Genomic DNA, 12,897 nt, shown 5'->3' on the forward strand with positions numbered 1-12,897 from the left:
ACAACGGATAGCGCCCTATACAACAGAATGCATCTGTATGGGCCGGTGAGATGGCTCAGTGGGTATAACAGATAGCGCCCTATACAACAGAATGCATCTGTATGGGCCGGTGAGATGGCTCAGTGGGTAAAGGCATTTGCTGCCAAGCCTGACAATCTGGTTTTGATTCCTTGGATTGACATGGTAGGAGAGAACCAGACTCTCAACAGTTATCCTCTAACCATGAGCACAGTGGCATGAGCGCACACATATAAACACACAGACACACATGCACCCATGCACATGCACACACACATGTATGCACAAGTAAATTAATAAATGTGATAAAATATGAAAAGGTCTCTACATGGAGTAGGCTCATGTATTAAGTCTTTCTGATCCCATAGTAAAAAATTAATAGACTCTGTGGGGAAAAATAAAATAATATCTTTATATTCTCTTAAAATTTTCTTTTGGGTTGGGCATAGTGGCACACAGACTTAATCCCAGAATTTGAGAGGCAGAGGCAGAAGCAGGTGGATCTCTGTGAGTTGAAGGCCAGCCTGGTCTACATAGTGAGTTTCAAGACAACCAGAGCTTCATAGTGAGACTCTCTCTTGAAAACAATTTTTTCTTTTGTACAGTGAATGCCATACAAAAAAGCCATCAGATTATGATTCTTAAAATCCAAGAAAACAATGCAGAAGTGTATCAGAAAGTTATAAACTATTAAATTTTCAGGCTCGTCATTATTAACCATTAACCCTTCCCCAACAAACAAAGCTGACAGTTTTTTCCTTGTTCTAAATACTCATTTCATACTTGGCTTTGCGATTGTAGATTTGGTTTTGTTTTCTTTTATTTTTGATATAGAGTCTCATGTGTCCCAGGCTGGCCTCAAACTTGCTATGGGGCTGAGGATAACATCTACCTTCACAATACATTGCAGGTATGTGACATTATGTCCAGCTTATATTGTGGTTTGCATAAAGCCCGAGTTTTCATGTATGCTAAGTAATGAACTGAGCTATATTCCCAGTCCCCTACTTAATTTGTGCTTGTGCATGTACACATGAACATGTACACATGAATATGTACACATGAACATGTACACGCACAGCCAAGCTAGCCAGGGGACAGCACTGAACGCTGACCCTCAGGAGCCAATGCACCTTGTTTTGAGATAGATCGTGGGTCTCTCATTTTCCTAAAGCTCACAGAGATTCAGCCAGAGTGGCTTAAATACACCAGGGACTCTCCTCTTTCCTCCTCCCCAGAACTGGGGTTATACTTATACAAGTCTACAGCACGCTTTTTATGTGCGTTCTGGGGATCAAATGCAAATCTTCCTGCTTGTGTGACAAGCACATTACTTACTAACTGGCCTATCTATCTAGCCCCCCTGTGTTTTTATTGTTATAATTTTTAAAAGGCAGGACAAAGTATAGAAGCTCGAGGTCCTATGAATCCCATGTATGTTTCCACTGGAAATACCAAGAACAAAACTTAAAGCCGAGAGATTGTGTTTGATATTGGTAATGTGCATTTTAGGGAAAAGCACAAAGAGGTAAACAGACCCTTTCATTACTAATAGATAATGGAAAAGAGGCCAGGGCAAATTTCAGTGGTTAGCTCAGTGATGAGACAAAGGCAAGCTGATTTCAGCCTCTAGGGGGAGGCTGATGATGCAGGCTGAGGTCATCTCCCTGGAACCTTTTCACTTGGGCTGCTTGATGCACTCATAGGCCACTGAGTTACATCTATTCACCCAGGCAATCATCAGAGTGGCAAGTTCAACCCTAGCTTATGGTCAATGTGCCTTTCTTCTTTTCGTCCCCTGCTACATGGCTCGCTGTCTGAGATTTACTTTTGTGGGATATTGGCTGCTCAGTAATTTAGATGCCCTCCAGGATGTGCTGAAACAGGACATGGAGTGGAGGATGTGTTCTGGGAGGATGTAAGGAACATCTGGAAAGGTGGATAAGCACTCGAAGGTCTTAAAAAAATCATACCATTTCTGGCTTTAGAAATCTCATCTGACTGCAACAAGCACAATGAATCCTGGCAGTGAGGCCATACTGTGATGCTATCAGCCTAATTAATATGGTGACATCATATCACAGAGGCAAGCTTCACTCTGGAACAGATGTAGCCATGTCTTCCTGGACGCCTTTGGCAGGTTCTGTCTGGCAGCAGTATCCTGGGACAGTGATCCAGGTCTAGCTGTTATGTGCCAGCCACTGGGTCAGGTCCTAGAAATACATAGATGAATAAGCGCAGATCCTTGCAAACAAAAAAAAGATTTATATTTGAATGTGGAGAGCAAAAAGTAAACCTTGAAATGGTAAAAGAATCTGCTTGGCTGTCATGGGACCTGGAGCAGGCAGAATGAGCATCTGCAGAGAGTTCAATGAAAGCTAATTCGAGAGGTTTACTATATATCTAATTAATAATCATTCAATTTTTATGGCTCATATAAGATGAGCATTTTTTTCCAGAATGGCCTAAGAAATTTAAGCAATATCACATGTTTAATAAATGTGTATTTTCTTTGTATTTTAAAGTCTAGAATGAGTAAAATAGAAGATGTGGCTGGAACAGGGAAAGAAACTTGGAAATTTGGGTTTGCCTTTTGTTCTTCAGGCTATTCTTCAAGAGTGACCCAAAGAGGTCTGTGTTGAAATTCTTTCAGTGTACTGAAACACTGTAAATTTGAAAGTTTAGCATATGTGCATGAAGGTCAACTATTTGTTAAAGGCATCCAAATAATTCATACTTTAGCAAATTCCTCAGGAGAATCTTATGTGCACTGAAGTGTTGACAGTAACTGACATGACATTCCCAAAGGGTCTTTGACAAAAAGGACGTCACATGACTATTACTTTAAAAATTCATTTCTTAATAACAAATAATATTTAATTATTAGTAGTAATAAATACAACTATTTATTAATTATATTTTACTAATTATATAGATAATTATTATTTTTTATATGTGTTTGAATGTATGTCACATGTGTACATATAGAAGAGAATGTTAGACCCCAGGAGCCTAGGTTAGATCCAGGATATAGGTTCTGGGAACCAATTTTGAGTCCTCTGGAGGACCACGAAGCACTCCATTTAACATAACAGCTGTGCCATTTTTCCAGCCTCCACGATTATCATTTTAGATAGAAACATGGAGGTACAATATGAATGGTGGGGATAAGCAGTGGGTAAACATAAAAGTAGCAATACTAGTTTGAACGTTACTGTAACCGTCTTCCTAAGAGATAATGGTTGACTAAGCCATAGGAATTGAATAAGGGAAAAAAGAGATATTTGTGGAAAAAGTTTCAGAGATAAGGAAGAAGACCAGCAGCTTGTGGATACACCATCTCACATAGCAGTCAGAATGAAGAATCTTGTTCCCAGGGAGTTTCCTGCAGGGGTGAGGGTAGGGGGTCTAATTCTTGCAGCTAATGAATATGATCCTGTTTCTGATGATTACTAGAAAATAGTGAAGGCCCAAGTAGCAGAGCAACGGATGCAGTGGGACCTTGAAAGACAAAGAAATAGAAGAAAAGAGAAAGAGGCTTGGAGCTAGAAGGTGGTCAAAGCAAGCAGATCCAGATTTTGTTCAAGACTGAAGTTGAAAAAAGAGGAAATGAAGTTTGGGAGAAGCTGCCATTGTCTCACCTACTCTTACAGAGAAGTACAAAGAGTTACCTCAAGGTTTTCTTAGGAAGAGGACTCAAGACATTGACTGGAATCTTTCCAAGTTTTTATTCCTCCAAGGCATGTATATGAGAAGCTAGACAGAACAAGATCTCCAACCTGAAGCAGCAACTTCTCTCTTGACAACACAGTGACACAATAGTGCATAAGAACATGCAAAAGTCTAGCTGTCAGGAAGGGCAGGGGCAGCGGAAGCACCAGCAGTCATGAGACCCTGCACTGCAGGCAAAGAAGATCAGTAAGAATTTTGTGGATGGGAGAGAGAAGAGGAGTCTCAGGATGCAATGGAGAAATCATACTTGTTGTGGTTTGAATACGCGTGGCCCAGGGGGTGGCACTATTAGGAGATGTGGCCTTGTTGGAGTGGGCATGGCCTTGTTGAAGGAAGTGAATCTCTGTGGGGGTAGACTCTGAGACCCTCCTTTTAGCTGCCTGAGGAATCAGTCTTCTCCTGTTTGCCTTCAGAACAAGATGTAGAACTCTCAGCTTGTCTAGTGCCATGCCCGCCTGGACACTGTCATGCTCCTATCTTGATAATAATGGAATCTCTGAGCCTGTAGGCCAGCCCCAATTAAATGTTGTTCCTTGTAGGAGTTGCCTTGACCATGGTGTCTCTTTACAGCAATGCAACCCTAACTAAAACAATATTCAAATCATTAACTGAAATATGTAGTTAGGTAGTGTCCTACTAGTGCGGCCTTGCTGAGCAATAGCAGGTGCAGTACAGATGATAAAGGCTTGAAAAATTAAACCAAGGAGAATATGAAAGCTATGGCAAGGTGGGTAAATTCATGGTGTTTGAGATTCCTGGAGCCCTGGATGATGAAACGGCATATATACTTTTAGATCTTAAGAGGGTTGAATCGGTAGTTAAAGCTGCTGTTGATCTAAATGGAAAGTATTTTGGTGGCTGAGTGGTGAAAACATATTTCTAAATTTGCATAAATTCGGGGTCTTGGATATGGCAGAACAAGCTTGATTTTAAGAGCTAGAGTCATCTCCTCATGATTCTTACATGAGAAGCAGACAAGCAATTAAATACATCAGTCTCAATAACTTTTGGACATTAAGATTCATGGATGGATTCCTATAATACATGTTGATGGATCCCTTTTGGATTGTGTGGGTTTTTAATATTATATAAAAATCCCCATTTTACAAAAGAGGCTCTATATTCCCTAGTTTAGCTATAAATATTCACTTATAAAATCTCATTTAAGTATATTTAGATAGCTAAGTATTTATATAGTGATAAAGCCATTAGACTTCTTAATAAAATTTTAAGAATATAAACTCAAGAAAACTTTCTCAAGCATTTTGGAGGATATTCTTAGCTTCTAGTTTGCCACTCCCCTTTTCATCCCATTACCTCTTTTCTGGATTCTGTCTTTAAGTTCTTGAACAGCTTTCAAGGTTTACTTTTTGACCCTCTAGTTTCTACTGAACATTGTAGTTCAGAGTTGGATCCAATAATCATTCATAGAAGACAATCCTGAGTCAGGTTTGTTAAAATTTGATTCCATGTGGCGTGTGACCATTTCAATGCCTCTATAAGCTGCATCCAACTCTCTCCATCATCTTGCTTACGAAGTTACCTCCCGTGCCCCTTCACATTTGGTTATTTGAATCGTATTCTCTAGACTCTCTAGGCTCAATCTCCAGACAATTTTTGTTTCTTTTACTTTCTTCTTCCCCTTAGATATTCTCCTGTGTGGACAGAAAGATACAGAATGGGAAGAATGGGAAGTTGTTCCTTTGCATGGATCTGGGAGGAATGATGGCAAAAAAAAAGAAAAGAAGAAAGAAAAGAAAAAGAAAAAGAAAAAACCTGTCTCTTGTTAAGTGCCTAGTGTGTTCCAGCTGTTATAAACTTTCTTTCTCTCCATTCCAAATTACACAATATCACCACAATCATCACCCAAAAAGCTACCATTTGTGTAGCTCTAATTTTTTGTGGTAAGTGTTGACTGTCTCTCAAAAATCCGTGTCCAACTTCTAATTTATATGACCAGTGATTGTGGCCTTATTCTTTTTGAAGGATATCTTTGTCAATATAATTTGAGGATCTCAAGGGAAGATCATTATTGATTTAGGATGGACCATAAATTCAGAACTAACCAAAATGTAAGAGAAAACTGAGTCCTGCAAAAAGGAAAGCCATGTGAGGATGGAGGCAGGTATAGAGGATGCAGCTTCAGACTAAGTGATGGCAAAGTTGACCCAGCCACCAGAATCTCAAAAGATGATCTAGAATGGCTTATTCTTCAATACCTCCAAAAAGAGCCTGCCCTCTGGTACTTTATTTTAGCATTTTGGGCTACAGAAATGTGAGAGGATAAATTTGTAGAAATTTGTTATGGTAGGCTCAGGAAGCCAATGTATCCTCATTGGTATTTTAAAAATAAAATCTATCTTTTAAATGATCTAAAAATTTGTATGGGAAACCATGGGATATTTTAATAGATGTTTACATTGTTTAATGTTAAGTTGTTTTCTTTGAAGACTTAACCATTTCTTCATTGTGAAAATGGTTATAATTCTTTCCTCTGGCTTTTGAAATATACATTAAAGGATTGTTATCTTGAGTCACTGTAGTAGTATAAGTGTATCACTCCAGCATCACACACACACACACACACACACACACACACACACACACACTAGCCTCTGGTAATCCCCATTGTCCTCTCAGTTTCTATGTGACCAGTATCTATCAGATTCTACATATGAACCAGCATATGTACAGTTGTCTTTCTGTGTCTGGCTTATTTTAATGATCTCTAATTTCATCTTGATTGTTGCAAATGGCAGTCTCTCATTCTTTTAAGTCAAATCTTTAAAACATTGTTTAATAGTATCTTTCTCTATTTCTGTCTCTCTCTTTTCTCTTTCTCTGTTTATACTAATGCTAAGGAACTACTTGGTTTATTATGAACAGAATAATTTTAAGGCAAAGATCAAAGAAATATGAGTGTGGAACTGGAGTCTACTTTTCCAAGCCCCCTCTTCTACCAGACTCAGGAAATTGACTGATAATTTTATTAACCTCATAGTCTAAAACTTATTGTTTTCCCATGAAATTCGAAGCCATACATAGGCTCAGACTGGTGATATGAGAATAAAAAATAGAGTAGTTACCTAGAAAGGAATGAAGGTAACCCTCATTAGGTCATTTTCTTATTATGTGTGCTCACATGTATGTTTTGTTTTGATTTTGGCTTTGTTGGTTACTATTTTGGTTTGTTTAAAGTCAAATCAAGGTGTGTGTGTGTGTGTGTGTGTGTGTGTGTGTGTGTGTCTGTGTGTCTGTGTGTGTGTCTGTGTGTGTGTGTGTATGTGTGTGTGTGTGTGTGTGTCTGTGTGTGTATGTGTGTGTGTATGTGTGTGTGTGTGTGTGTGTGTGTGTGCTTTCCCATTCTTTTGCCAGCTCACAACTTTGATTATATAGTTTGGGGGGAATGTCTTAGATTTGGTTCCATAGTTTTCAAACTCAGTTTTCAATACTGAGTTTCCTCCTTAGGAAGTAAGTTTTAGAGGCTCATTGGCAATCTGTAGTATTCTTGTCCAGAGAAAGGCATTCAAAACAATGAGGATTCTGCACACCGAATCAATAGAGTGATCAAGGAGTCAGCATTTGGTTAGAAATATTCAGGGGGCTATCTGGGGTGAATATATCACTTTGTTCTGCAGTGCTTTTGAAGAACTTGGTGCTTTATGATTTTTGAGGATGGTTCTTTATAAGTGGATCTAACAGTTGGAGCTTGATGGATGTTCATGTCAACACCAAATCTCCCTAGGTTATTCACTAAGAACTAGGAGCAATGAGATGCATACGCCTATTGAGTGGTATGTAGCTTGGTTGTTTGAAAGGCTCTGAAGTCTTAGGTTTATCTCTTATTGGTTGGATGAGCTAGTCAAAAAATCCTCAATTTCTCTCAGTCTTTGAATCTTATCAAAATGAGGTCATGATGTAGCCCTGCCACTGAAACCAGACAAAGCACTCACAGAAGCTGATGAGGAAGCCAGTGCTATGGCTGTGGTGTAACATTCGGTTATGCAGTTCATCCATGCCCATGACTGATTGATTCCTCCTTTATGTGGCTGCAATCTGCCACATTGTTTTTTAAGTTTCTTCCCATCAACAAAACAGGAAGGAAAACATAAACGGGAGGGCTGAGATGGTAGACTACAGAAAAGGGAAAGACAGTCATCTTTTTGCTTGAGCAATAAAATCATTTTAATGGTAAAAGAAGTTATTTCTTCTGCCATGCTCCCACCCTTGCTGGCTGAGCTTTCTTCTCCCTTTGGTCCTTTCCAGCACTAGAAGGCTGATCCAAATCCTTAACTTCAATGTCTCCATGAGCAGTCACTTCTCATCCATTCTCTGCCCTCTTCTGTCACTTACATCCATGAAAGCTGGTTTTGAAGACTAGCTCTGACAAGGATTACTGCAAAGTTAAAAGAATATTAAACTCTGAATGTAAGTATTTTTTTAAAAAGAAGAAAATCATAAAATATGAAAATTGAAGAACAAACAGGGTGAGGGATGAAATGGTTTGGTTGTAAATTGGGTCATTCTCAGAGATACCTATGGATAATTTCTAACCATCATCCCTGGTGTCACCATCACTGACTATGGTCATCTTTCTGAAATGGTCCATTTTAAGAGGTAGGCACCTTGATCTACTAAGTACCCATGGCTCTCAGTAGTCCTGAAATAAACATGATAACAAGTCCTGCCTGCTTGCTGTCAAACAAGTTCATGTCTAGGAGAGATAAAGAACAACATGAGCTATTTAATTAGAGACATTTGTCATCACTGATGAACAACAAAGAATCATCTGGAAAGTTATTTGAAGTAGTCTCTTAGAGATGTTATCAACATTTCAGAAAAGTTGTTGCCTGTAAAACTAACTACCCTGAGAGTTGCTGCAGTGTGTCCTGTACACACCGAATCCCATCCCAAAACATGTTGCCAAGACTGGCATTATTTTACCCACTTTACAGATGTAAAGGGCTCTCCAAGTCCAAACAATATCACATGTCTAAACTTTGTGCAATACAAATTTACAAGTCACATATTTTCCCCCAGATTAGGGAAGCACTAGAACAAACTGAGGTGGACTTCATGGTGTGCATCTTCCCACAAGACTGAGTTTACCTGTATGCATCATGCTCAAATCGTAAGACATCACTGTCAGTGTTACAGAAATCTGTCATTCACAGATACCGAGCTTTTTTTTTCCAGTAAAATTAGAAGGAACCACAATTGTTAAATAAGCTTATGTGCATAAGCAAAAGACCCACTGTGTGGTTTTAGATATGGATGCTAATTCCTAGACAACAGTTTATTCCACATTCAAATGCTCAGAATGCTTAAGTGTGTGTGTGTGTAGGTAGTGTACTGAAGCATAGATGACATGTTTGTGAATAGCTAAGCGTATCATATGTGTGCATTTTGGTTATATAAGGAAAATCAGTTAGTTTTGAGAAAACTGAACCTCCACAATTATCAACTGCACATAAAATCTAATGGCAGCTGTAACTTATGTGCACCTCTAGCTCCTCTTTGAATTTTCCTTCTTGTGTACTGAGTAAGAAGAGTTAGGAAAGAAACAGGAGCATTCCTCAGGCCCTACTTCCCTAAAACATGTTCCATCCTATCTCTCCAACTGTCTGGAATATCCTTCTCTACCCCCACCCCATAGCCCTCCCAATGCAGTGCGAAAGTCGGTGGGTAATTGGGTCCAGATTGGAGGTGTTTAAATATTCATGAGGCTGGCAGGGGACTGGGAGGGGGCGACTGTCTAGAAATGGGGGTAGGGGCTACGGGAAGGGAAGTGATTAGTCACTGGAAGCTAGTGAACAATTCTAAGAAAGGGACCCAGGGAGAAGGGAGAGAAAGATTGGGTGAGGAGTGGAGGAAAGAGAGGAGGGGGAAAGAGGAGAGAGAGAGAGAGAGAGAGAGAGAGAGAGAGAGAGAGAGAGAGAGAGAGAGAGAGAGAGAGAGAGAGAGAGAGAGAGAGAGAGACAGAGAGAGGTGCATGTGCGGTGAGCAATAGCTGTGGACCTTACAGTTGCTGCTAACTGCCCTGGTGTGTGTGAGGGAGAGAGAGGGAGAGAGAGGGAGAGGGAGGGAGGGAGGGAGGGAGAGCGCGCTAGCGCGAGAGAGCGAGTGAGCAAGCGAGCAGAAAAGAGGTGGAGAGGGGGGGAATAGGAAGAGAGGAGGAAAGGAGAGAAGGCAGGAAGAAGGCAGGGGAAGATACCACCATGCTGTGCTGTATGAGAAGAACCAAACAGGTAGAGTTAAAGATTTTTTTACTTCTTTGCTGTTGTGAAATTATCAGAGTACAGTATTTCCCCATGAAAGGCAGAAAAAAATTTTTTTTTAAAAAAAATACTGTTTCTGCCCTGGCATGGTGCTCTGGTTTCCTTAGCATATGGTAACTGATGGTTGCATCTCAGCTTTATTCTTTTCTGCCTTTCATGTTCTGGTTTTTGGAATGCTGCTACTAATTAGGGTGAGGGTAGAGAAATATGCCGTCTTGGCTAGAAATATGACTCCCCTCGCCTATTACTAAGTGCTCTCAGCGGCTAGGTCTCTGGTTTTGAGGGTGTGGATGCCGAAAGGGGTGTGGGGACGATGCGGGCTATATCTCCGAGAGCAGAAAGCTAGTCTTTATATTATTTGTGAAAAACGTGGTCTGGGGGAATTATGTTCACATTTCAACATTGCTTGTTCCTGTGATTGAAATTTTCTCACATGTGCTGCGGAAGATACCTGATTTCGTGCTCGCATGAGCTTCAAAGGGGCGCAGGTGTATGTGGGAAAACATGTGAAGGTTTTATTTCTTTCTTTAATGAATGAATGAAACTGATTTAGGAGATTTTTTTATTATTATTTTTAAAGAGAGCCGAAAGACAACAAGGGTTGGGGGAGAACCGTCTCTGCCGAGGGGGAAAATCCCCTTCCAGAGATCAGGAGCGTTGTGCGCCAGCTGGTCCGGGAAGAGGGTGGACCACGCCCCTAGGAGCTTTGAGCTTAGATGGGATGGGAAAGGGGAGCCAAGCCGGTATTACCTGTTGGAAACCGGGGCTTTTCTCTTTCCCCTCTTCCTGTGAGTCTTTCTGGCATTAACAGTGACCAGAGGTGTGTTAATATCCTGGAGGCAAGTGACTCGTGTTCATCCGGATGAGGGATGCTTCCAAGCCTAGCTAGAATCTCAATCCTCCACCTCCCCTCCCCCATCGCCTAGATTATTATTTTTTTCTGTTTTATTTCAAATTGCTCACTTATTTTTTGAAAGACGTTTTAGAAACTTAATTGAGGTGAGGGTGGAGAGACGTGAAAAGCTTGAGATCCAGCAGTCATCCACAGTGCAGTAACATTCTTCAAACGCAGCCTTCAAACCTCCCTAGGAGCATGTTTGAGTGATTTTTAGAGATGGTTAAGAAAAAAATGGGTGTGGGGTTTGAGTGAGTGTGTGTGCCTGTATGCTAGTGTGCCCATGGTGGGGTGGGGTAGGATGGCAGTCGTGGTTGTAGGATCTCTCTGCAAACTGATTGCCTTAAGGGCGGGGTGCAAGAGAGGGGGTATTTGGCATTATTCTTGTGCAGGTATTGGAAATTGGACAATTTGTTATAGACTTTCTGAATCCAAAGTGGATGGAGGAGGGTACAGAGGAAACAGCCCTTCAGCCTGGCCACATGTAGCCAGCGCCCTGGAAGGAGTGGGGGGTGGGGGTGGGGTTGGAGGAAGGAAGAGAAAAAGAGGTAAAAGCCAAATGTCAAAGTAGTTAGAGGAGAAACAAGCCTACAATAAGCAAACAAACAAATAAATAAATGCTGATCCTTGGTTGTGAAGGGGTGAATGGAGAAAAGTCTATCAAGGCGGGGCGGGGGTGGGGGGTGTTGCTGGCTGTATTTCTCTAACTGCTCTTGGTTCCAGAAACTGATACTTCCATTGGAACATTTGTAAAACATTTAGTCCCATGTCTTCCTTTATTTTAATATATGAATGTAACAGATACAGGTACCCGGGGGTTAAGCACACCCTCAGAAAGAGGCTGCGAGATGACTGTACTGGCCAGCTGATAAAAGACAATTTAGGACGGTGGAGCCTTAAGGAAACCAATGCTATTCATTTTAAAGGCTTGAATTTTGGGGGAAAAAAAGTGTGGCTGGCTGACAGCTTGTTCCCACCTTATTTCTGTGCATGGGAGTATCCACACATCTCCTTCAGTGCAGGGAAACAAGCATGCTTTTTAGACAGGAAACTGGGGCTAAAGGAATTCCCTCCCAAAAGAAGGAGGACAGCTGCTTCCACTGGCTTCATCTCACTGGCAGCCCGAAGCACTCACTCTGATGTGCAAAGTGAGGAAGATGAAATTATGTGTTTAGGGACTTGTAGGAATTTGCATGTAAATGTGTATGGCACGCACATACTTCCCATGCAACCATTACGCATGTACTCTGTATGGATTTCACATGCCTCCCTGTGCTTTAGCCTCACTGATGCAAAGGAGGAGATGGAATGTATAGAAACGGTCCTTTCTACCCACATATTTTATGAATAGGTTCTTAGGTATGAAATGGTGGTTATGTGTCCCCGTGTAGCAACATCATGTGTCATTTGCATATGTCAGTATTTAAGGTATCATTAAACCAGACAGAAGGAAATGGTGTCTTCAGGGCGTGGGCTCATATTACATTGACTGGCATTCATATAGTATGGATACTTAAGTCTCATGCAGGTTTCCTTCTTGTGAAATGACCCTCTATCATTCCAGTCAGAATCTAGGGGTTTCATTCCTTCTTCTGGAAGGTGTTTATCACTCCAGTTTTTAACAGGGACTAAAATGAGGGCACAAACCTGAAAAGGTCTAACTCTGCCACACCCATGAAATCCAGCAGCAATGTGGGAGGGGGGACTGGAAGGCCTGCACTTCCTTCCTCTTCCACTTGAGCAGCAGAAGCAGGCAGTCTCAGATATTTCTAAGTTGTAATACATTGCAAGTGGGTGTGAGGAACACTCAAATGATCTCTAGTAGCCATTACTACCACTGAAAGGGAAGAGAGAGGGAGAGAGAGACAGAGACAGAGAGACAGAGAGAGACAGAGAGACACAGACACACACACACACACACACACACAGAGAGAGAGAGAGAGAGAGAGAGAGAGAGAGAGAGAGAGAGAGAGA

General features: G+C 41.0%; 1 protein-coding gene across 1 annotated transcript in view; it reads left to right on the forward strand.

The window, feature by feature from the left end:
- Window positions 1-9,756: 9,756 nt before the first annotated feature.
- Window positions 9,757-12,897, forward strand: part of Gap43 (growth associated protein 43) — a 92,115-nt gene continuing 88,974 nt past the window's right edge. Inside the window, exon 1 of the mRNA XM_028752441.1 lies at window positions 9,757-9,998. Within this exon, the coding sequence (XP_028608274.1) occupies window positions 9,969-9,998 (30 nt within the window). The 5' untranslated portion in view covers window positions 9,757-9,968. The remainder of the gene's footprint in view (window positions 9,999-12,897) is intronic.

This window comes from Grammomys surdaster, unplaced genomic scaffold, assembly GCF_004785775.1.
Source record: "Grammomys surdaster isolate TR1022 unplaced genomic scaffold, NIH_TR_1.0 125901, whole genome shotgun sequence".
Classification (NCBI taxonomy): domain Eukaryota; kingdom Metazoa; phylum Chordata; class Mammalia; order Rodentia; family Muridae; genus Grammomys; species Grammomys surdaster.